Below are 23,578 nucleotides of genomic sequence, written 5' to 3'. Positions count from 1 at the left end.
TGAAAAGCTCTGAAGAGAACATGTTTTTCTGGTCAATTCACTAGACCAGCTGTGCCAACTCACCTTAATCTGGATAAATCAATGGAAAGTGGTTTTGTCCATAGGCAACTCTGATTTAATTGGTAAAATACAAAGTGAAGAAAAAAAGACAACCAACCAAACCACAGACGATGATGAGTTTAACGTCTCTTGGAGAAGGCTCTGAGCCAAACTCTAGCCATGTATGAATCATAAATAAAACCACAGGAAAGCACACTGCTTGTAATGCATGCTCACTTACACTGGCATGACAGTGGAAAAGGATCACATAGTTCAAGAAGAAATGTTTGCAATCTTTTTAAAAAAGAATGCAAGTATAATTGAGCAAGTAAATAGATGCTCAAGCCTCCCTTCTCCCTCTAGTTCTTTCTTCCCCTCTTTCCACCAGTGAGCCAACAGAGCATGCTACAGTGCAGGGCAGAGACAAGATTTCTGTCTCAAACCAAACTTGCTGGGAATCCAGAAGCATTTCAGTCAGACCAGTGCGGTGCTGTGTGAAGCAGCTTCAAGCACCCCAGGCTGAGAAACAGAAGTGTAGTTTCAGTAATGCAGAGCTGGCTGTGAGTGAATTTGTTTCACCGAGAGACTGTGTTAGGTGTTTCCAGACGACATAAATCTTTCCAGTGGAGAATGAGCCCAGATTAAAGCACCACAACACAGTGCCTCTGGATCTACCATAGAAGATCAAGAAGTTGATGCAAAAAGAGACAGGGTAATGGGAAGAGAGTGCTAGCAGCAAAAAAAATGGAAAACTGCATTCCTGAGGCTGAGGACCAGTTTTAGAGTGCAGACAGATAAAAGATTTCTACATGATGGATTCATTGGGTAAATAAGACTTTCCCAGACTTTAACAAATTGCTGTGAGCATCCAAGAAGCCCTCCAGGCTTCACATACTCCTGCTTATAAGTCTTACCCTGTGAATATGAATGGCCTCAATTGCTGAAGAAATAGATTCAAAAAATACTGGATTGTCAGATTCAAGATTTCCACCGTACTGCATTGCTTTCATCAAGGAAGCTGCAATAAAACAAACACATGAACACTGAGAAGGTAGTGAGGATATATAAACTATCATGTTAAAATTTTTACTCTGATACTTGCCTTTGCAGTGTGCTAGCAACACATCGATGTATCTGTTTTTACAGTCCACGTAAATCTATATGTTTGAAAACAAGAAATTAAAAAAAAAAAACAAACCAACCATGTTTTAAGTACCAACAGAAAATAAAATACACAGAAATTCCTGCCTACCCATATTCAAGGTAGGCAGAGCCCGGAGTGCTGCTGCAGCAGCTGTACTGCCAGCAGCCACCAGAGTGAGCCCTTCTATAATGCAAACATTACCAAGCCACATTTATTTCCTACCACCTCTTCGCAGTACTTTACAGCTCTGCTGAGAAGTAAAACTGAATGTGATTAACAATTTTGCATTTTCTTACTCTAATTTTTAGGGGTATTATTTCCAGTTCTCTTTTTTCAACGTGTTTTCCCATGTCCTTACCATATGCTTACTACCAGTCCACATAGACAGGAATCAGACCTAGAAAACTGAGACTTTTATCAAAAAAGCACCATAACTATCATGCTACATTCAGAACTAAGTTGTTCTTTATTCTCTCTTTGAAACTGGTCAACTCCACAGAGACAAAATATTAATAAGATAGAAAGCTAAAGAAAAAAAAAGAAGTTAAAATATCTCCAAAACCAGAGTAGGGCATTTTTCTGCCAAATGGGGAATATCCAAAGCAGTTCCTGCATCAAAAAAAATTTAAATAATCCGTATGAAGTAGAAAAATTCTGAGAGAAGAGATTCAGTGAGGACCCCATCAGAATACTCTATTTTTAAAAGTAAACCAAAAGCCTTACTCAGTTCAAAAATCATCCATCTCTGGCATCAGTGATGATATTTTGGGAAGGAGTGTAACAACAAGGACATATTGAGTGTGGTCCTCTCTGAGCAACTTGGTTTTGGACCAACCATTTATCCAGAGGCTGCACTACCAACCTGTGCTCTTCATAGCCCACACCAGACTTACCTCTCAAAAATTTGTCAAACACTTCTTTAAAGTAATTTGTAATTTGGAGGTCTCTAAGACATTTTGGAAATCATAATTTTTAAAATTAATACTATATTGAATGCCCTATATTTCTAAGGGATAGCTAATAAAGAGTCACTCCCACTAACCTTATTTTTCCAGTTTTCTTTTTCATTATATCCATGCCAATATGTGTAGTTCTAATTTAAACTCTTTTAAGACAACACTTACTTCACTGTGTAATCACTGCGGTAAATTGAGAAAATTGTTAGGGCAAGAAAAACCTGGGCTAAGACCCAAGTTTGAATCTAGTCCTTTATCTTACTCACAAAAATTATGCAAACCAAACCTTCCATACCCACTTAACTCTGTAGTCACTACACAACTTTTAAACTCCAGAGCTGATGGAAGTGTAAGAAATAGCTTTTGAACATAATATTTATCCACTCTATAGAACTGCTTATTATGCAGAACCATAGACTCATAGAATTGTTTAGGTTGGAAAGGACCTTTAAGGTCATCGAGTCCAAGCCTTAACTTGGCATTGCCAAGTCCACCACTATCCATGTCTTTCCAGCCACTCTTCCCCCAGCCTGTAGCACTGCACAGGGTTGGTGTGACACAAGAGCAGGACCTGGCACTTTGCCTTGCTGAATTTCTTACCGTCTGCCTCAGCCCATCAATCCAGCCTGTCCAGATCCCTCTGCAGAGCCTTCCTGCCCTCCAGCAGATCAACAGTCCCACCCAGCTTGGTCTCATCTGAAAACTGACTGAAGGTACACACTCAATCCCCTTGTCCAAATCATCAACAAGGATATTAAAGAGGACTGGCCCCAGGGGAACACCAAGTGAGGCCAGCTGCCACCTGGATTTAGTTCCATTCACCCCAATAACCAGTGATTACTGGGTTTAGTCTTCTGGGAGCATCTTGGAACTCCTGCAATGCCTGAACCCAGTCTGCAAGATATGTTGCCCATGGGAGAAAGGTTGGAGATCTACTTTCTGCTAAGCCAGAGGTCAAAAGATGAACACACAGATAAAAGCACAGAATTAAAGCTGAAACTTTAAAGCAGTAAATTTACACGTGTCCCTACAACTGACACGGCAGGGTCAAATATGACCTAAACAAACTTAAAAAAAAAAAAAAGGAGAAGTTCTGAAGCTCATCTTCATTACATGCAGATGTATACATTTGCACTGTTACCCAAAATATTTAGAAATATTTTAATGTAATTTTATATATATACACAGTACAATTTAATACCAAATCTGTGCTTATATTTTCTATGGGTGAAATATTTATCCACTGATATAGGTGAAGTGACTAGTAGTTGGCCCCAATAACTCATATGTGTAATTATAACATATACAGAATGTTTGTCATGAATACCTGAAGAAGCACTGAGACTCCAGTGTAGTCAAAAAAATTCAGTCCACTGCAGTCTAATATCAAAACACGTCGCTCACTGTGACATGACTGCACCGACTCGCCTAAACATTTGATAAATGAAAAACTTTAATTAAAAGGAGAATACTTAAGAAATGGGTATAAGAATGATGATAGCGCAACAAAATAAGCCCAAACTATCACAGTAAAACTTTTACTGTTATGTGCTAGGGTATCAGGGAAGAAAATACCACATTTTAGAAGCTCAAGTGAAGAACATGTAGGGCAATGGAAAGAAGTGATGACAGACAGAACATACTAATGAGATGTTTTAGGCAGCAATAGTGTCTCAAGAATTAAACAATTGTTTCTTCAAATTTGAATTTCTCAATGAGTCAGCTTGGCTTCTTTGGAAGATTTTTCATGGGATACACAGAAAATATATCTCTTTGTTTTAAGTCCTGATATGACATTGATTTCCATAGTACTTAAACACCTGCCTATGGCTTAACTTAATATTCACACCCATAAGGAAGACATATATGTAAAGTGGAGCATTTCATTTTCCTAAGGTTTTACTATGCTGGTTTTTGTTTGGTTAATTTTTTAATACACTCTGACATATTGATGCTGGAGAAGAAAATTGTGTTGGTAAGATTTGCAAAGGTCTTATTCTTCAACCTCAGGCCATCTTTTGTTTAGTTGAAACATACTCTGCTCTAAATGCATCCTGAACTAGCACATAGATAAATGATCCCTGGCATTCATAAAGGAAAAACTAGAAAATAATGCACACTTATTTACATTTTTCTCTGAGCAAATGTTTGTTATCATAATGCATGCAACTGAAAAAAAAGAAAAGAAAAATATGAAGGAAAGCAATTCTGATTGTAAAGACGAGTTAAGCTAAATGGCTTTGGCAGAGCAGAGGTAAAGATTTTAAACTATTGAGGGGACTTGGAATTTCCCCATTATGCAAATTTATAATGGTGGTAATTCCTTTCTGACAGTAGTCTGAAAGCCAAAGACTTTTGGACTTGCATCTCCAGACATTTACTCTCTTTGTACTGTCCAACACACATGAATAGATACATACAAACAAAAATATAGAATTTTAAGGGGAATCTCCTGCCTGAAATTACTGTCATAGAAACCCAGAAAGGGTTCATGTGATCTCCCAGGCTCAGTGTAATAATTCCCTGCTGCATCCTGAATTGCAGTAGAGGATGCCTGGCCTCTAAATGAGGGGGTAGGCAAAGACCTGCAACCTCTTTGTATCAGTGGCATGAGCAAGAGCAGTTGTGTCATTTGGTGCTGATACAGACAGTATTCCCCAAAGGGAGAAAGGAAAGATTCTGACAAAGGCATAAATTTCCATGCTTTCCTGGACAACTGCCATAAGGCTTAAGGATTGTGTCCTCATGCTCCCCTCCTTCTTGAAAATGTAAGTTCCACATTTTGCTTTTCTCTTTATAGGGATTTTTCTTTTTTCTCTCTGTTTGTTGTTTTAAAGACCCCATGAAGAATCACCATAGACTGGTTGATCCAAGTAAACAGCACTCCAGTCCTCAAGGCAGGACTTAGGCTCCCAGAAAAGAGGTCTTGTGTCTTCTGTCACTTTTTGTAATATGAGAAACCAGTTCATCTTCAAGATGACTGAAATATGTACTGGTAAGACCTTCTCAGACATAGTATTTTACAATATAGTCAATAAAATACAATATAATCTTCAGTAGCCATTTTCATAGGTTGCTATGCTACAGCAAAGCACTCTGTCACCCCCAAGAAAACTAAATTGTAGTTTCATAAAAATGTCCTGAGTCTAGTTAACAAACACGAACAATCAGACAACAACCTCCAAATCAGATTTTCTACTGTGGCCTTAATGCTTATAAGTGTTTTAAATAAACACTGTTTTAATTCTAGCCACAATGAAGTCATCAGTATAAAGTGTCTACTGCAAAAGGTTGCTGCAGCTCTCCCATGGGAATGTATGCGCTCTGATTTCGTTTAAATGTTACAAAATGTGAAAAGAGTGGAGTTACCCACCTTAATTGAAAAAAAAAAACCTCTAGGGTTTTTTATTATATGTTGTATTGATATACTGTATAATATTGGTGGTTATGGCATCACTGAAAATTGAGTTGGCATTTTCTGAGGTTTTGTCTTATGTGGCTTTAAAGATCACAAAGATTTGGCATGATTCTAATCTTACTTTTACTTTTTCATACTAATTGTGAACGCCAAAAATACCCAAGACCAGAGCTTAGCAAAACAGTCTCTTCAGCCTGGTCTGAGGATGAGTCCAGGCAACAACACGGGAAGTGTTTCCCCCACTACGTACATGTCTCTTTACACACACCGTCATTCCAGTGCAACAAGCAGGGACAGAATCAGCAAATGGTTTGTGTTGGAAGGGACCTTAAAGACCATCTAGTTCCAACCCCCCTGTGATGGGCCATAAGGCGTCCACGAACCTTCCACTCCTGTAGAAAAGACATTTTTTGTGGGGTTCCCTGCTTTTGAAATCTTAAAATGTCAGTCTAAAACAGAATGAAAACCAGGACTTGTTAGGCCAAGGTTAACATAGTTTAAGATAGTTTAGCATTAATGCTTCATTGAATGTTTGGTCTAACTGAAAATATTTGTTTCCATAAAACTTGTGTGCACCTAGAAATATATAGAAAAATGTGGAGCCGTTTTTTGCACACTTACATCCATTTTGGTTTTAATATGATTTGTAGATATAAACTCACCATGACAACTTCCATTGGAAAATGAACAGAGCAATGTGTTCTGCTCACACTGAAATAAAAGCAACAAATGATTTACATACCAAGGAAAACTAGCCCATTGCACAGTAACAAGAGAAAATCAATGCAATACATAAGAATTCTGTTTCTCAGTATCAAAGTTAACTCATTCTCTCCAAAATCATGTGCTATGCAACAGTCTGTTGGATGTATAATATTTTCTGGTATAACTTTAGAAGAATACAGAGGCACCCTCTCAAACTGATATTTTGCACTTCATTTCAAACATGACGCAACCTCTGTCATGTTTGGATTCACTAGAAAGCATATTTTGGATACAGTGCTTTTGTGGTTAAGAAGTGGTCAAAAGATGGGAGAGATGTTCTTGAAAAGAAAAATTCTAGGCAGTGATTTTATAAGATTAACTTTTGATTAATTTTCTACTTGCTGCAATCTCATCTGCTACACTAATATTTTAGTAAGAACATTTTTGACGTGTAAATTTATTTAAAAATTACATTTATCTGGAGAATTTTTATAATAATTATTTCAACATGCAAGTTCTCAGTAGAAACATGAATTAAAACCAGAAACAAAGCACAGGAAAAAAAAATGAAACTGCATTTTTTTCACACCCATTATGTGCTACAGAAAGACATTTATTAAACAAAAGAAAAATTTAAAAAGAAACACAGTATTTCAGGCAGCTGTACTGCTGAGTACCTTACAGAAGAGACAAAGGATAAAATCTCCCTTATAAGTAATGTATAAATTAACTTATTAAATTAACTTCTTGAATTGACTCTAATTAATTCCATGCAAATCCTAAGTAATTTCTCTCTGTTTGGAGGTTTTTTATCATACTAATCCAAATCAGTCAGCCTAGCAAAACCAAGGGAAAAAAGCATCACATTTTCTGAGCTGAATTTCCACCCATCCACGTGCATATGGCTAGCACAACTCTTTGTCAAGGGACAGCAGAGGTAGTAGACACATGTTGCTGTCTTAACAACCCATCTAAGGCATGGCTGTGATTTTCTCAGCCCAGTTTGCCAAACTGGATGAAATTGTCTACAGTAAGCATTGTATAGTATTGGAACGTCTTCACGGTACTGAAAGAAAAATGATAATTTATTTTTTGCCTTTTAGGAAGTGTTGCAGGAAGTTGCAGTAGTTATGTGCCGATAAACTTGGAAAATACTATGTTTATGGGAATATTCTCCAAAAACGTGTTATATGTAATTTGTATGCTGTTTATTTTTCTAATACAATCAGTGCAAAAGAGGAAAAAGAAACAGTACTTTTGAAAAAAAACGTAGCCACTTTCTTCCTAATTCTCCCAAAATTACTTATAGTTCAAAATGAAGCGTCCATCTCTCATGGCCTTATTTTCAGAAAAAAAGAAAATCACATTTTATTCAAGCATATTTGTTGAAATATGAAAGCTACTCATTGTCTAAATCCCAGTCTTACATTAGCTGAGGTTATGTAAGTTCTTGCAGAAATTTTGGAGTTTTGGGTCAGTGCTTTGATGTATCTTACAGGATCACAAGCAGAAATAGTAGAGATACTGTTTTCAAGTAGTAATATGAGAATAGTCCATATTGAATCTGATTAAGATTAGGATTAGCTTTATTCTAAATGAATCATTTCTAATGTTACTTTTTTATACTTGTTTCAGTATCTGATTGCATTCTCTAAGAAATGCAAGGAGAGCAAACACGATCTTCAACCCAATCATGGTGATTACTGAAGCATAAAGCACATCCCACCTCATTTACAATATCACATACCTGGCTGCTCATGCCATCCTTCTGGATTATCTTTAACAGGTCAGCATGAAATTTTCTGGCATTCAAAAAGACTAACGGGCTGTTGACTGAAACTATTTTTACCTGTTTTAATGATTCCTGTGGAATGAAATAAACATAATGATGAAAAGGTCATCTTGGATTTGGAGACCAAACCCCAGACTAATTTCTCTAAAAAGCCTAAAAATACCTGTAAATTAACCCAGGAGGAGCTTTGGATTGTGAGACTAATTTAACAGATAATTCTATTGATCAGTCTTCCCACATAAATTAAGAATGGAAATATAAGTAATATATAATGAAAATTTTCTATCATTTTAGTTAGCATGAGAAAAAGCATGCATGTTATAAAGCATAATACTAAGAACTATGAGCTAACAATTATAATAGCACTATTTCAGTTGATGCGATCCTCAAGCATAGACAAGGTAACATTTGCAGACAGGTAGTATATTTTATTAGACAAACACGTCTTGAAAAAAGTACACAAGGATTTAGGGCAAACACTGCAGGTGATTTGGGGAAAGCTGGCAATATTCATCTTGGTCATCTGAAGATGACCTTAGTACAGATAGTTCTCTATGAAAATACTTGGTGGATCCAGATCAACCTTGAGTGACACATTTAAAGCTTTACCAGCAAATATCTGCAACCAACACAATAATCTACATGAGAACTATCAGTTGCCCTTGATCCTGTCTCTGCATTTCACTGAATAAGCTACAAGCAGCTTACCAGTACCTTCAGTCAGACTGTGTAGCTCAAAACACAAGTGTTACACAGCAGAACAATTTTGAAAGGACACCAGATAATGTCCAGAAACCCCCAGGTACAAGTGGGAGACATTTTGCTCAAAACAAGGGCTGTTTCTCTCACTCTCAAGGTGTACTTATAAAACACCTTCAAAAGCCAGTAAGAAAATTAGTATTTATATATAAATATATTAGACAGCAGGAAGACATGCTTAAATCCTGGTTTTGTAGGAGGTAGAATTAAGGTAATTCTACTGAACTCCCAATTTTCCACAGGTTGTGTGACAATGGAAGTAAAAATCAAGAATTTGCAAGAGAAAATAGGTCAAAAAAGTCTCTCTTCTTCCTAACAAAAGTCGTGTAACAAGGTCACAGTCAAACACAAGTAAGTGGAGCTGGCACAGACCATTTTTTAAGTAGTATTGCTTGGGATTGCATTGAAGATATGCAGTTTTCCCAACAGACTTTCAAGCAAAACAAGAATGGAAATCTTCACCACAAACCACCTAAACTATCTCCTTATTGTAGACTGCTGTTCAGACTTCTGGGAATGAGATGACCTATCAGACACCACCACAGTGACCATCAAATAAAGGAAACATTTCAAACATCCCAAACTGAGGCAAAGAACCCCAGAGTACGCATAGAGACTTTGCGCAATTTACCTATGAGTGTGATTGTGGTAAATACCACATCACTGACATGCCAGTCAGACAAGTGGCAAAGCTCAACTGGCTGTTAAAATGTCTCTGTTTATATGGAATAAAGCTCTAAAGGGCAAAACAGAGGACAGTATATGCTTGAACAGAGAAATACTCTGACATCCCACAAATTCCCATAAAAACTATGTTATACACAGCTTGGTGTGGAGACAAGTGGACACCAGTGCCATAGCAGCACTGGCAAAGTAGAAGATAAAAACTAAGAAAAAAAAGGAAGACTGATGTGCAAAGATCAAATCCAGTGATGATCAAGCTTCCAAAAGTACAAGGTACAGAACTTGAAAGGGTCAAACCATAAGGCCAGATCAAACAGATAGCAGTCTTAGGTATAATTTTTTCATCCAGAATGGACAAGGCCAATTGTGCCTAAAATTGACCAGCCAGTTATTCCTGGGTCTGGTTTGATTCTTTGTTAACAAGAACTGCTCAGAGAAAAATGAACTTCCTCTTTGTTGAGTCCTTGCAAAGAAAGTAGGAAATTTATCTCACGTGTCAGTCCCTGCCAACACTTAGAAGGCCCCAGGCGATTGCCCTGCACACTCAGCACAGCACTGGCTCTGCTTGGGTACGAGTTCAGTGCCAGTGAATGCCTGGGATGAAATGTGTTTCACATAAGCTTCTAAACACCCTTTGATTTTTTTTTCCACATTAAAGTGTCTTTTCTCTTATTGATGAAATAACCCCTATAAATTCACAGACCTTAATGGCAGGGTAGATCATTAAGCTTGCATATTTTCATGTTTAAATGTCCTGTTGTTTATGTCTAATCTGTTACTTACCAGGGAAACTTGGACCAGTCTAACATTCATACATTAAAAATTACCCTAAATGCCTGCTGCAACCCAGTGACTAAATTCAATTAAAGGCATATTTTCCTTCTTTGTTTTGTGTAATAAGCTCTTGAGCAATTTTCTTCTCTAACATAATGTTATTTTCCCCACTGTCTGCAGACACTAGTTTGTTATTACTAGGTTACTGGCGTTAATCTTACTGAATAAGGGGGAAAAAAATAGCAGGGGAGCAGATAGCTTAAAAAAAAAAAAAAATGTATAGGCATTTTTACAAAGTGCTTCATGATATGAACCGATATGAAAAATAGCAGGCAAATCAAATTTTGGTTACCCATCTCTGACAAAGTTACTCCAACATTTTTATTAAGAATGAAAAGTGATATAATAATTGACAGCTGGGCCAGCCTCAACAACAGTGTTTTTAATTCACATTTCAGAGTCCTCCCCATTCTTATGTACCTTTCACATTCCAACATTGCTCAGCATGCCAAAACAGTAAATGCCCTTGAGCCCTTGGAAGTTCAGATTTTGAGCCCAAGTTAGCTCTGATGGAAGACATTTGCCAGAAATAATAAATTCCTTAAAGAAGAGCTGCTTAATGGTGAAGCAATAACTGCTGAGCATGTGGCTTACTGATACATAAGATCTTTCATAAACGCTAGGAAAGGAAAAAGGACGTAAGAGAAACTGCCACGGTGGAGAAGGCAGGATGTCCCAGTGATGGGGCTCTGTGCTCAAAGGACACATGGTTCTACTTCTCTCTTGGCTGCTGACCTACCATTTCATCTTGGAGGTGGGAGTTCACCTCTGTGGGTCATTACCCTTCTCTTCTTGCCATAGACCTTAGCAAAAGCAACTTTGATGATAATTGCAATGAAAACAACCAAAAGAATCTGCGTGGTTGCTTTAGGTTTGTAAGAAGCCAAATTTTAAAGGCACAGTCTTTGGGAGAGATTCTTCCATCCATTTTTCATGTGCAAAGGGTGATGAGATGTGTGAAGCAGTCTGTGACAACTTTGTGGTGCTGCCCCTCTTTGCCCAGCCATATGGTGTCCTCTGAAACAGTCTGGTCAGGAGGGGTTGGTGGCAGAAATGGTCTCAGAAAAGAGATTGGGGATGATGAGAATACCAGAGGACTTTTAGGAAATATGATAAGAATATGGAGACTGCTATTGTCTGCTCAGATTGCCCTTGCCATTCCTGGCAAGATATTTCCTTAAATTTAGGAATTAGGAAACTTTTAGAAAGAGCAATTCGTAACTAAAAATGACAAATAAACTAAGGTGGATAAATCTAAGCGGACTTGCCTAACTTCACTTTGCAGACAAGCAGCAGAACCTTGAAAATATTCCAGTTTCTGATGGGCAACTAGTTTTGTTTTTATTATATTATACTGGCTTTAGATTTCAAGTGGTCATATCATAAACACATTCCCTTGATTCCCTGATTACAATCTGGTAACTAACTAGAGAAAGCAAACAAATCTGAATTAGCGAAACACACACACACAAAAAAGGTTAAAAAAAATTAACTTACACTATTATCTTCTGCCTTGTATTTATATTCCACCTCTTTCATATTTTTCAAATTGAGTGTCTTTGCTCTGTAATCAATACATAGAGAAAAATCTGTACAGTAAATCATTAGAAGCCTTGAACAGAAACAAAAAGACACACACCCCAAACTACAGCATAGCAGTTTAAAGGTCTGACAAAGCAATCTGCATATTTTTGTGATTACAGACCTTATCTTTTCTGATAACCATCCACTTAAAGAGTAAAAATTTTAGAATTATATCATTTTGAAAATATGAATAATGAAATTCTCTGGTGAAGAAAATCTTAATTTTCATTAGCTGGCAAGAGAGCTATTTTCAAGTCAAGGTAGCTCATATATAACCTATAGCTTCAAAAGTTAAGAAGTTTAATATTTTTTAACTGCAAAATCATATTGTAATGAAAGGGAAAATAAATATGTAGAATAGCTGTGGGTCATGAAAAATAAAGATATTTTATTTGTCATTGAAATGGACACATCTTTAAGAAGCAGAACATTGCACTCTAGCCATCAAAATGGGGGACTTACTGGAAAGGGCCAGTATTCCTGTGCTCTCTACACAGTGAAAAGAGAAAGTTGCCTTGGAAAGGGCGCTCAGCGTAGGATCTTCTGATTCAATACATCCTTTGCAGGAACACATTTAACTGCAGAAGACTGTGAAACTAGCTAGCCTGCGAGACAGATGCACCAATATACAAGGAGTATTTGCAGGTATTGGGGCCAGATAAACAAGCCTTTCAAATATCAGCTGTTCTCTCATCTTTGCATAAATGGAGCTGTGGCTGCTGCTGGTTTTAATACATTCTGATACATAATATTTACCACATCCAATGGTCTGTCATCTGAACAGAAATTTTACAATAAATAATCCATGGTATTTTCCTTGCTTCACTCCTGCTAGCGCTTTTGCTCATGACTGTATGGCTTACTACAGGTTATCTTGTTAACCCTATCTGTGCCATACCAGTTTTAAGGCTGCTACCTTGTTCAATGCGTTTAGATGGCATGGACAAGTGTGTGCAGCTTCACTGAAGAGCAGAGAGATCACTGGAAAGAGTCTTATTTACATTAATTAGTGCAGGTTCAGACTGAGGTCTCCACTAGATCAGGCTCTTTTGTGTTAGATATCCATCCCTTTCTGCTGTTGGAGAACCTCTAACATCCAGGCTCAGGGTAAAAACAACATGAAAACTTGCCTTTTGTTTTACTACCAGAATATATCAAAATTTTAGTTTGCTGAGTAGCACAATGTTATCACAAAGGTACTGATTGATTCAAGCAGAAACTATCTCCCATCATTTTTAACTGCCTTGAAATTTTGAACTATTTTCATGCTGGTTCTGCAACTTATTCTGTGAGAACAGAGCTGTGCACAAATGTCTAACACCATTAACTTTAACAAGCATTTAATCGAGCTGTCTATATTGTGCTTAATTTCAGTGGGATTCAATGATCATGCAAACAACTGCATGCAAGCAGCAAGTAATTTCCAGGACTGGTGAGCTGTGAATTATTTCTGTAACACAAATCAATCATGAACTTCAGCTATATTTCCCTTTACTCATGATCCAAAGTAGCAACTGTAATATATTAAAAAAAAAAAAAAAGAAGAATTTCTGATTGCTCTAGTTTATTTATCCTGACTTTTCTAATTGATACACAGAACTTACACTTTTTGTTAGACATTAGAATAGCTGTACAGTTATGTTTCATTAATCTATATTAGCAGTGCAATTGTCAACTACCAACTCCTGTGCAACATAGTACCTAGGGGTTTATAAAGGCTCTTAGTTACTAAAGCTTCCCAGACATACTTTCTCCTTAAGGAGCAAATAAATATCTAATGGAAAAAAATATTATTAATCTTCCTGTTGATTTTATGCTACCTTCACATAATGAATCATACAGAAGTGTAATAATAACAGAAATCACAAAATAATACCATTTTATAAAATGTTTTAGAGATCCTTAGTCTACAGTAAATGCACAGATGTGACTTTTCCTTTTGAATTGTCTTATCTTGCAATTTTCTGCAACTAAAAAACTGAAGTTGAGTTGTTAAATTTAGTATACCGTATGTCTATCCTGACTGTGAAGCAATATGCAGAAAGAATACATAATGATGTGCTAGTAGAACATTTCAATGAATTGTCTCTTACCTGGGAAAGCGAAAAATCACGATTAATATAGTGCAGACAACGCCATACAACAGTCCCACATTAGCAGCAAAGCATATTGTAAACACATAGGTACTAACCCATATGCTCTTTAAGGAGGGGAGCAAAAAGAAGTGATTAGTTTTAAATTTTATAATAATGTGCGCTTTATGAATCAGAAATAAAGATTTTTAAAACTAAGATAGTTTCTCAGATGTGAACATTTGGATCTTTGAACTGGCAAATACTGAAGATTGAATTAGCAATTAAAATAATACCTCCCCGTGGGAGGCCACATACAGCATGGCACAGCTCATCCCAGTGCTCACAGAGGTTCCTTCCAGGGTTACTTAAAATAGCATTTGTGCTTGTGCTAACAGCTTAATTCACAATGAATTCAGTTGTTTGGAAAACCTGTATTTTATTTTTCACATTGCAAATTCTCATCACCTTCTTCACTGCACAGATTTTAAATCCTCCTTTCCTTTCACATAATGAGGTGCCCTAATGAGGTCACACACAGAGAGCTTTTCTCCCACTAATCATATAAGTGGGAATTATAATTTGCAAGGAGGCTGATTAAAAGTGGCGTTTATCAGAGTACAGCTGACTAAAACAACTCTATAATAAATAAAAATTACTAGGGAATTAATTTCTTCCAGTGGAAATGGTAAGATTTCATATTACTTCCCCATCTTTCAATATTTGATTACTAAAACTTTGGACTCATTTTAAATACAAGTTTAAAAAATACACAGAAGCATATCTGAAACTAAAGTCACTTTGAGAAGAAATTTAAAATGTTAAAAAAACTTTTAAAAACTTTCACATTTCAGTTTTTCCTTTATCATTTTCTAACCAGAAATGATCACTTTTATTTCCATACTACAATGATGTGTACAGCTAAGAGACATGCAGATTTTACAATTAAAAGAAAAGTACAAATTACTTGATTTCTTATACCAACCCAATTGTTATAATAAAGTACATATTTCTTTCCTTGAGGGAGCCTTAAGCAAGGACTGCTATCTAATATTTCTGTAAAAGGTGTTAAAGAAGAATGGAAAGTATTTTCACTCCTCTGGATATACAGATCCCCACAGGTGCCTGTTTCAAGAATTGCAGTGCTTCTTGTTCATGTTTGCAGAATAACAGATCACATTACAATGGCACAATCAGTATTAAGATTATCCTTTCTCATGCTTTCACTTAACTCACGAAAGCCAGAGACAATACTTTCAGCCTAACCACAAGAATTGTGCTCGAGCAGATCCCAGAACTGTTATTTTATGAATTATAAAATGTAAGTCATACCGTACTAACTTGTGCTTCACAGAGGACAGAGTGTTACGTGAGTCTATCGAGAAGCCTTTTCATCTTCAAGATTCCTAACTACTGCAAAAGAGTTCTCATTTCTTCAACAGGATGGCTGCTAGGCAAACAGGTAGACTTAAACTGTCCTCAATCGCCAGTTGTATTTTAACATGACATCTTACACAAATTGTTGTGCATATATTTGCAAAGACTACCAATATGAGCAACAGATATTGAGTTCTGATTCATGAATAAGAAAGTAATGCTAAGATTTATAAATCCAATATACATTTATAAAGAAACTCACCTGGACATGGAAAAGCTAACAAAACTACTAAAAACCTGAGAGATCAAGAATTAGCCTATCTTAATAAGACTGAACCCTTGACAACACCTGAATCCACTTCAGTGCAATCCAGTTAAGCTGCAGACCTGAACCTCATCACATCTAACTAAATCACTGCTGCAGACCTGCAAAATTCTTATGTGTCAGAAAAAACCAGAAAGCATAAAACCCCAATACAAAGTCTGCATAGGAAGAATCAAAGCCAGAAATGTTTAAGTACTGCTGAGTACTGAGAAAGCTAGTTAAGTGCCTCTCCAGCAGTCTAGTATCTTACATCTTAACTGTAATCAGAGACTGCCATTGTTGTAGAGCCTGAGCCAAAACAATCATATGCTCATTAGTCAATCACCTTTTCAGTGCTTTGTATTGGCCTGGAGTCAGTACTTCTTTAATTAGGGTAGCACCAAACCTGTAGAAAGAAGTTATGTTGATCTGATAGACTTTTTTTTTTTAAATTCATGGGTTATTGCAAAGTTCAATAAAGAAGTCATAAAAATACCAAAGTTTTCCTTGGCAATTTATTTCAAGAGGGTTACTGCATACTCCACAACAGATAGAATCTAATCATTCTTCAAATCTTAGCAATAATATATTATAGGCACATGTTAATTTCAAAAATGAAAAAAAAATCCACCTTCTAAGTATCCTTGTACTGTACTAATTTGGAGAAAAACTCTAAAGAGGGAGAAAAGAAACAAGCAGAAGAAATGGATTTATGTCAACTGCTGTATATATTAGAAAGTATCAGAAGCACTGAGAGGTACAATGACTGTGTACAGCAGCTGCCTCCATTTAGACTTTCCATTCCATAGGGTCTAATCATCCACCATTGATGACAGTCTAAAACTGGCACTTGGTAGGAAAAAGCATATAAATAAATTGCAGAATACTTTCTGAACCTAGGGCTAACAATGCTAAGGTATGGTGATAAGAAATGTTTCTGTATGAGTTTGAAACCAGATTACGCACTTCCCTTTTTCTTTGCAAACTGAGGATATGATCAGCTATCACCTGAATGGGTAGGGTTCCTTGCACTTAACTATCTGCAACACAGCTGTCTGATTTCCAACCATAATAAATGGATTTGGTTATGAGGATGAAGAAAATTCAAGGCGCAGTTCATCTAACTCCTACCTGATTATGGTGTTGCTTAATGGAGGAAGAGATGAACATGACTCAACTGACCAGTTCTGCACTATCTGTAATGCGAGGCTGTGATGAGTTGCTCAGATAGAGGCCCATGCTGCAGCCACCACCATGTAGCCAGAAGGAGAATCCCATTAAAGCCTGCTTATTCAGGAGCTTTCTCAGCAGGGAAGATGCTGGAATCCTGGTTCTGGCTCTAAGGACTGAGTGACACGGCCATGCTCCCACATCCTTCTGCAAACAAATGACTAATGTGTGCATTCATCCACAGCACACCCTTCATCAAAACTTGGATTCAAGTGAAGACCACCACAGCCATAGAGCAGGAACTGCTTAATGCACTTAGGGACATGGTTTAGGGGTAGACTTGGCAGTGTTGGGTTAACAGTTGGACTAGGTGGTCTTTAAAGGTCTTTTCCAACCTAAATGATCCTATGATAATAAAGTGGTATGGTAGTTCTTTAATATAATTTTTCACAGGCATTCCATCCACAATGGTTGAGACAGTATTTGTTTGCAAACAGCCCTGGAAACAGAGGGACTGATACAAATATTACTCTTTAAAAATAATTTATATGGTAATCATACTTTCAATGGATTAAGCATTTGCAAATTCCTTCCCACCCCACTGAGATCAACTGTAGCACAAGTAATATAACTCATAGTAGCATATTCACTAATGCAGGAAGAATAGAAAATCTCCCTAGGATGTCGTAAGCTAGAGGCATTGATGTAAAATTATTCTCACAGAAGAGATGGTTTCCTACTTCATAGAAAATTGTCTTTATAGCAGAGCCCTGAGAGCTCTCAGAGCCCTCTCATGATTCAGGACCCATGTGTGATGAACAAATTTAAAAGGCCATCTTCCTCCTGAGGATAATATGTGAAGAAGTTCTAAAAAACCCCAAGAAATTGCACTAATGAGCTCCAAAATTTTCAAGGAAGACCGTTTCCAGGCCCTCTCCTCTAAATATTTTGACAAAATAGATTGGCAGGGTGTTTTATGCATGTCTCAGAAATTAGCAATGGCAAGATCCTGGAGGATACTGGTCAAAAATGAGACCCTCATTCTTGGATCTACTTTAATCACTGAATTAGTAAAATTCCTTACATCCTTTAATATTAATATATGTACATACAATTACAATTCATGCATCCATAACTACCTGTCATCCCAATGCCATGTTGGGAATGTGTAATTTTTACCACAAATTCTTGCCATTCTTCCTGCCTTACAAGTCAGGCATGCAACCTGGCTTTGTCTCAGCTGTGGTAATTTTCTGGTCAAGACATATGTGCAACTTTAAAACATTTTTTTCTCTTTAAATGCCAAAGTATTCCATTGCTGGACTTCCCAAATCCCTGCTATATAATTAACTCATGAAAATGATCCTTATTTTATTATAATGTTTCACTTAGAACATCACCTTCTGAAATACTTTTCCTCCATCTTACTTTCAAGTCCAACTGTTAACAGCAAAGAGAACATTTTTCTTCAGCAGTCCATTGCCAGGCAGTAGTTTTATCTGTCTTAAAAGGCAGTTTATCTGTGATGCTGAGCCTTAAAATCAAGAGTTAACAAGAGCTTCACTGGCCTTTTTAGTGATACTAGGAAAGTGCACTGTCAAGCTGGAGAATAAAAACGGCAAATTAGTCAAGTGGGCCTGCATAAGAAATTAGGCTTATAGAAAGGACAAGGAAATCAAATTTTGACCTGAGGACGTGACAAATGGGATATATTTACAGACTAATGCCAGATTAGCTTTCTGGCAGTTCCCAGAAAAAGAGGGGAAAAAATAAGACAAATCACTCTCAGTTATGCATATAACATATATAGTGGAATAGTGCAATTATTAATCTGAGATTGTTGAAGTCCTCCAACCAAGGTGTAGGGACTGACAGAAGACCTTAAGTGAAGCAGGAGACATTTGAAGTTCATATGGATGCTATGAACAGCAGGAAAGAGATCTCTGGAATAAGGACAGTGGGGTAGTAGCTAAAAAGCAGTCGAATGTCATTTGAGAGGCAGGATGTAAATCTGAAAGAAAAAGCCACCCATTGCTGAAAGAAGAGATTTCATAGAAACCCAGAATATCCTGTGATAGAATGAAGCAATGAAGATCCTCAAGTCCAACTCCTGAACATTATCTTACCTTCCACATGTAAAAGGATTATGTTTATAAAGAACTAATCAACAAATAAATATTATTCATACCACTTGTGTTTAATGAGATGCTTAAAGAAGGAGCAAGGTAACAAACTCCATAATACTCTGTTTCCATGCGCTATCATTTGCCAGACTTATAAGCAAAACAAACCTGACTTCAATGCTACATGACACACACCCTTCAAAGAATCAGTTCCAGAAAGGACAACTGCTAATTATTTCCAAATGTTTTGTTAGGGTTTATATCTTCAAAACACTTTGGATAACCTGGGTGATGGAATGATTCATTTCCAGTGTTCTGTCAATTTCTGGGGTGAATCTTTTCAGGCCAAAATAACACCAGTGTAGTTACACAAATCACTGGCCTTGGTGGAGATCCTCATAGCAGGCAGCAATGCAAGATCAATGTTTATAGGCTTACTTTAAACTATGCTATTTTGAGCAAGATGATTTATCCTGTCAAGCTAAGGACTGATGGTAAAACTACTTGAAGATAAATCATTGCTCGAGTATGTTTAGTCAGAAAGATGAACCCAGCAAACTCCCCCATTCTATAACCTCTCCTAGAAATGATGACAGATGTCAGAGATGTAGTAACGAACCACTCACACAACCTTTTCTGCCAAAACCAGAAAAGCGAAAATCAATCAGGCTAGTCTATCTGTGAAGATGTGTCAAATCTAGTGAGATTCCAGAATATCCTGCTGGAAAACATAATGACTTATTATCTCAATGAACTGATGGAGAAGATATATCTCTCTGCCATAACTATCAACATTTTAAGTCCATTGTTCCCAGAATAATTCTTGATCTGCATCATCCACCAGTTCTGTCACTGACATTATGGGTTAAGCTGAAGATCAAATACAATACAAGAGACAGAAAATATTTTCAGAATTTTACTGCTTGAGGAAGAAAAGATTTAATGAAAGATAGAGCTTTTTCTCTGGATAATACAAAAGAAACCCTTAAAACCAAGTTTTTTGCACCTCTAGTTTTCTGCAACTAAGTGCAAAAAATCTCACAGTCAAACTTGGTGTTGTTTACTCAGCTCTGTTTCCCATACTTAATCCAGTACTCTATTAAAAAAATTTTTATTCAGTCTAGACTTAACCATTACTGCTGTAGAATACTAAGTCACTGGTGAAGTCAACAAAGTTCATTATTAACGCCAATTACTTGTATATCCCACCACAGAAAAGGCCTATATGGCCAAAATACTTTTCTGAGTACTGTTAACTCAAACATATAGGACGTCAGCATGTATGTATTTATGTAAGTGCATAGAAATTTTGGTTCCACTAATTGGCCATTACATCCAAAATCTCCCACAGAAGAGAAATCCAGGAGTGTCCTTACATATGGATTCATCTTTAATTTGCTAGGCGTTCTGTGCAAAATCTCTCAGACTATTTAGATTTTGCATTAAACTAGATTTTCATACTATATCTCTTTTCACCTATCTTGTCTTTCTGATGTACTCCTCCTCTCATAGAGCAGAATCTTTCACTGTGTTCAGACAGTAGATATTCTGCTTGCAAAATCTGAAAGAGTTAAGGCAATTTACCTACAGCACCCCTCAATATGCATATTTCTGCATCACTATTTTTCCAGTTCTGTTTGACCTGTATGGTCATTCCGTATTCCCAGAGGATGAAGATACCAAAATCTGTTCAATAATGCTACAGTAGCAAAAGTATGTTAAACAGATAGAGAAGACATAAAAATTAGACACGTATTTGCTGACATTAAGTTGATCTGTCTGTATACACATCTGTAGCATTAGGTTTGATTCTTTATCATTTACTAAAATGTCATTTTTTTAATACAAGTGATATTACAGATGCTGTTCTTCTGAGCTGATAGTGTGCAAAAAGTACTACTAAATACCTTGCACTTGTCTCTTCTAGGGCCACAGAACTATTAAAGTTTAGCTAACAGGTGTTTGCCAAACAGTCTCAGGAAAACCTCCTTAGATTAAGTTTTACTTACCCAGTCTATTTTATCCACTTTCCAATATTTTTTTAAGTCACGGAACTGCATTAGCATCCCCTTCAAGCCCACAACTATAATGCTTGCTAACACACACTGCAAAGACATAAAAACAAAAGCCATTTGCAGAATTGCTAGTGAAAACAATTTTTCTACTTTTTCTTTAATTTAGCAGTCGATATCATAATTAAATTGTAGAAAAACTGGTAGGTGTTTAGAAAATGACATAAGCACAGGCGTCCTTGTGACAGATGCTAACAGCATCAACCCCCCCTATCCTTCTTTTTTTTGTGAAGGCAATCTACAGGCTACCTAATTGTGAGAAAAATGACAGAAGCCTCAGGACCACCCAAGACTCTTCCATGCATCAGCAGACCAGATACATTCTGCCACAGTCTGGAGGACAAAAGCAAGTCAGCACTCAACTTCTACGCAGTGAAGAATTTTAATTCCCCTTCCTCACTTCCTTCCCTTCTGCTAGAGAAGGCCTCTGGGGCAAAAGTCCATTAATTTTGAAGCAGACAAAATAAATTTTTGTTCTTTGAATCAGGAAGGAGGAGAAGATGGATGAAAAAATCATCTAGAGCCAAAAAGAACAGAGTACAAACTGATGGACTTGCAGCGTATAGATGGGCTGAAAAAGCATATTAGAAGAGAAATAAATTATCAAGAAAGCAAAAACCAAAAAGTATTTTTAAAATATGGGGGAAAAGCCTACAGGAAACCAGTCAAAATTCACATACAATCCATATAAAAACAAATGAAAGTAGGGAAGAAGTATAGCAAAAAATCAGGACATATTGAGCACCCCTCTTCAAGCGTCCTTACTTTGCATGGTTAAAATAAGCTATAAAAGGATCTGTGTTTGAAAAGTGAGAACTTTCATGACACCATGTAAACAATAGCACAAAGTAATTTTTAAACATGGTTGAGTTAAAACTTCATGTACATACATGGCAGAATTGTGGATAATTTTAGAGCTGTATTTTGCAGCTTTGACATGCCTCTAGTTAAAATTAACTATTAATTTGTAATACCAAAAGCTAGATATAGCTTATGTGAAAAGATGCCACCCTGCTTCATAGAGTCATAGTGTAGATGTATTCCATGACAGAGATATAGGAATACTTCATAATCTTTCTATAAGCTTATATCACTATCTAAAATAATTTGTGTCGAATTTATTTGAAATGCAAAGTTGTGTATCATATGCATATCTTGGAGAAATATAATGAATCTTCATTAATTTCTACCACACTTTGTCAGTTTACAAGTTCACAACAACCTGGATGTATATTTTTCATAAACTACCTGCCAAAACTATGTAGAAGAGAAATTCACTTCTATATGCTTACATGATAGCCTATATATAACTATATATGTATAAAATCTGTATGTCTTATGCTGTCACCTCCGTATTTTATGATTTCGAGATTTGTAGTGCCCTGACTATTCTTTCAGCCACTGAAATTAAATAGAGCTGTTTTAGAGGTTGCACTATCTTTCCCTGAAAGAAACTATTAGAAAATGTTTGACATCTTAATCTTTAAAAAGGATAAGTACCATACCATAGGAAGCCAGTAGAGCAGAGGTCCAATTGCATAGATCACCACAAGAATTAATACACAAGAGATAAGGCAAGCCACCTAAAACGATAAACAAGAATTACAGATCAGTCAGTCCAACAACAACAACAACAACAAAAGAAATTGTGAAAAGGATAAATTATAAAATATTGTAGACAAAGTCAAGAATCAGATGTTGAAGGTGTTAGCTGTTAATGTATCTGTGCATTGAAGATGCATATAATTTCAATTTTAATCTCTGATTATTACCTTTAATCAACTACAGTGAAAACGTAATGAGAGATCGCAGTATCTGTGCTTGACCCTGCTGCCAGCCCACTGATATAGATCAGAGCATCACTTACACACTTGGTTATTCAATGGAACGTGTGTGTGCAATATCTCATCCCAGAAGTTTCTCAGCACCTACTGTCATTCTGCAACTTATTTATAGCCATGCACCCTATATTGTACTAAATAACAGATTTGTCACAGCACTACGCAAGAATTATGTATGCTATCATTTTTTCCACAAGAGAAGACTTCTAACTTATTTTATTGGGATTAACACTAAAAGAAAACTATTGTTAAACCAGAAACCACTAACAATTTCATGTTAATATCGGTTTATTTACTTAAGAAAATGTAGGCACAGTTTAAAAATATATATTAAAGATTATAATTAATGCAGGTAATATAAATTCAGAAAAATATATGGTGTAATAATTATACATTTCTTCACAGTATTTATGGTATTAATCTGATGGAAAACTACAGTAAAATTGCACTGTCCTATTCCGTTCTGAGTGCTCACTGAGTACTTCTGGTCTTATACAGTTGAGATTCACAGAAGGTTTTTGACGGTAAGTAGACAGATGCTCACTTTATTTTTATATTGATAATATGTTTCTTTACTAAAATAATTAGGTTTCATTTTAAGAGACAAGTTGTTAAAAACAAAACCAGACAAGTTGTTAAAACACTAGAAAATTAAAGTCATGGTGTACTTAAAAATACCATCAAGAAGGATAGACAAAGTGTTT

General features: G+C 36.4%; 1 protein-coding gene across 1 annotated transcript in view; it reads right to left on the bottom strand.

Annotated features, from left to right (window-relative positions):
- The window catches only part of SLC26A7 (solute carrier family 26 member 7), a 66,962-nt gene that overhangs the window by 2,061 nt on the left and 41,323 nt on the right, over positions 1-23,578 (bottom strand). Inside the window, exons 9-17 of the mRNA XM_017731067.1 lie at positions 22,539-22,616; positions 20,971-21,066; positions 14,009-14,115; positions 11,829-11,895; positions 8,010-8,126; positions 6,220-6,268; positions 3,467-3,567; positions 1,142-1,196; positions 954-1,057 (exon numbers count right to left, since the gene is read on the bottom strand). Coding sequence (XP_017586556.1) covers positions 954-1,057; positions 1,142-1,196; positions 3,467-3,567; positions 6,220-6,268; positions 8,010-8,126; positions 11,829-11,895; positions 14,009-14,115; positions 20,971-21,066; positions 22,539-22,616 — 774 coding nt within the window. The remainder of the gene's footprint in view (positions 1-953; positions 1,058-1,141; positions 1,197-3,466; positions 3,568-6,219; positions 6,269-8,009; positions 8,127-11,828; positions 11,896-14,008; positions 14,116-20,970; positions 21,067-22,538; positions 22,617-23,578) is intronic.

Source organism: Corvus brachyrhynchos, unplaced genomic scaffold, assembly GCF_000691975.1.
Source record: "Corvus brachyrhynchos isolate BGI_N302 unplaced genomic scaffold, ASM69197v1 scaffold293, whole genome shotgun sequence".
Classification (NCBI taxonomy): Eukaryota; Metazoa; Chordata; class Aves; order Passeriformes; family Corvidae; genus Corvus; species Corvus brachyrhynchos.
This window is presented reverse-complemented; position numbering and strand designations above follow the sequence as displayed.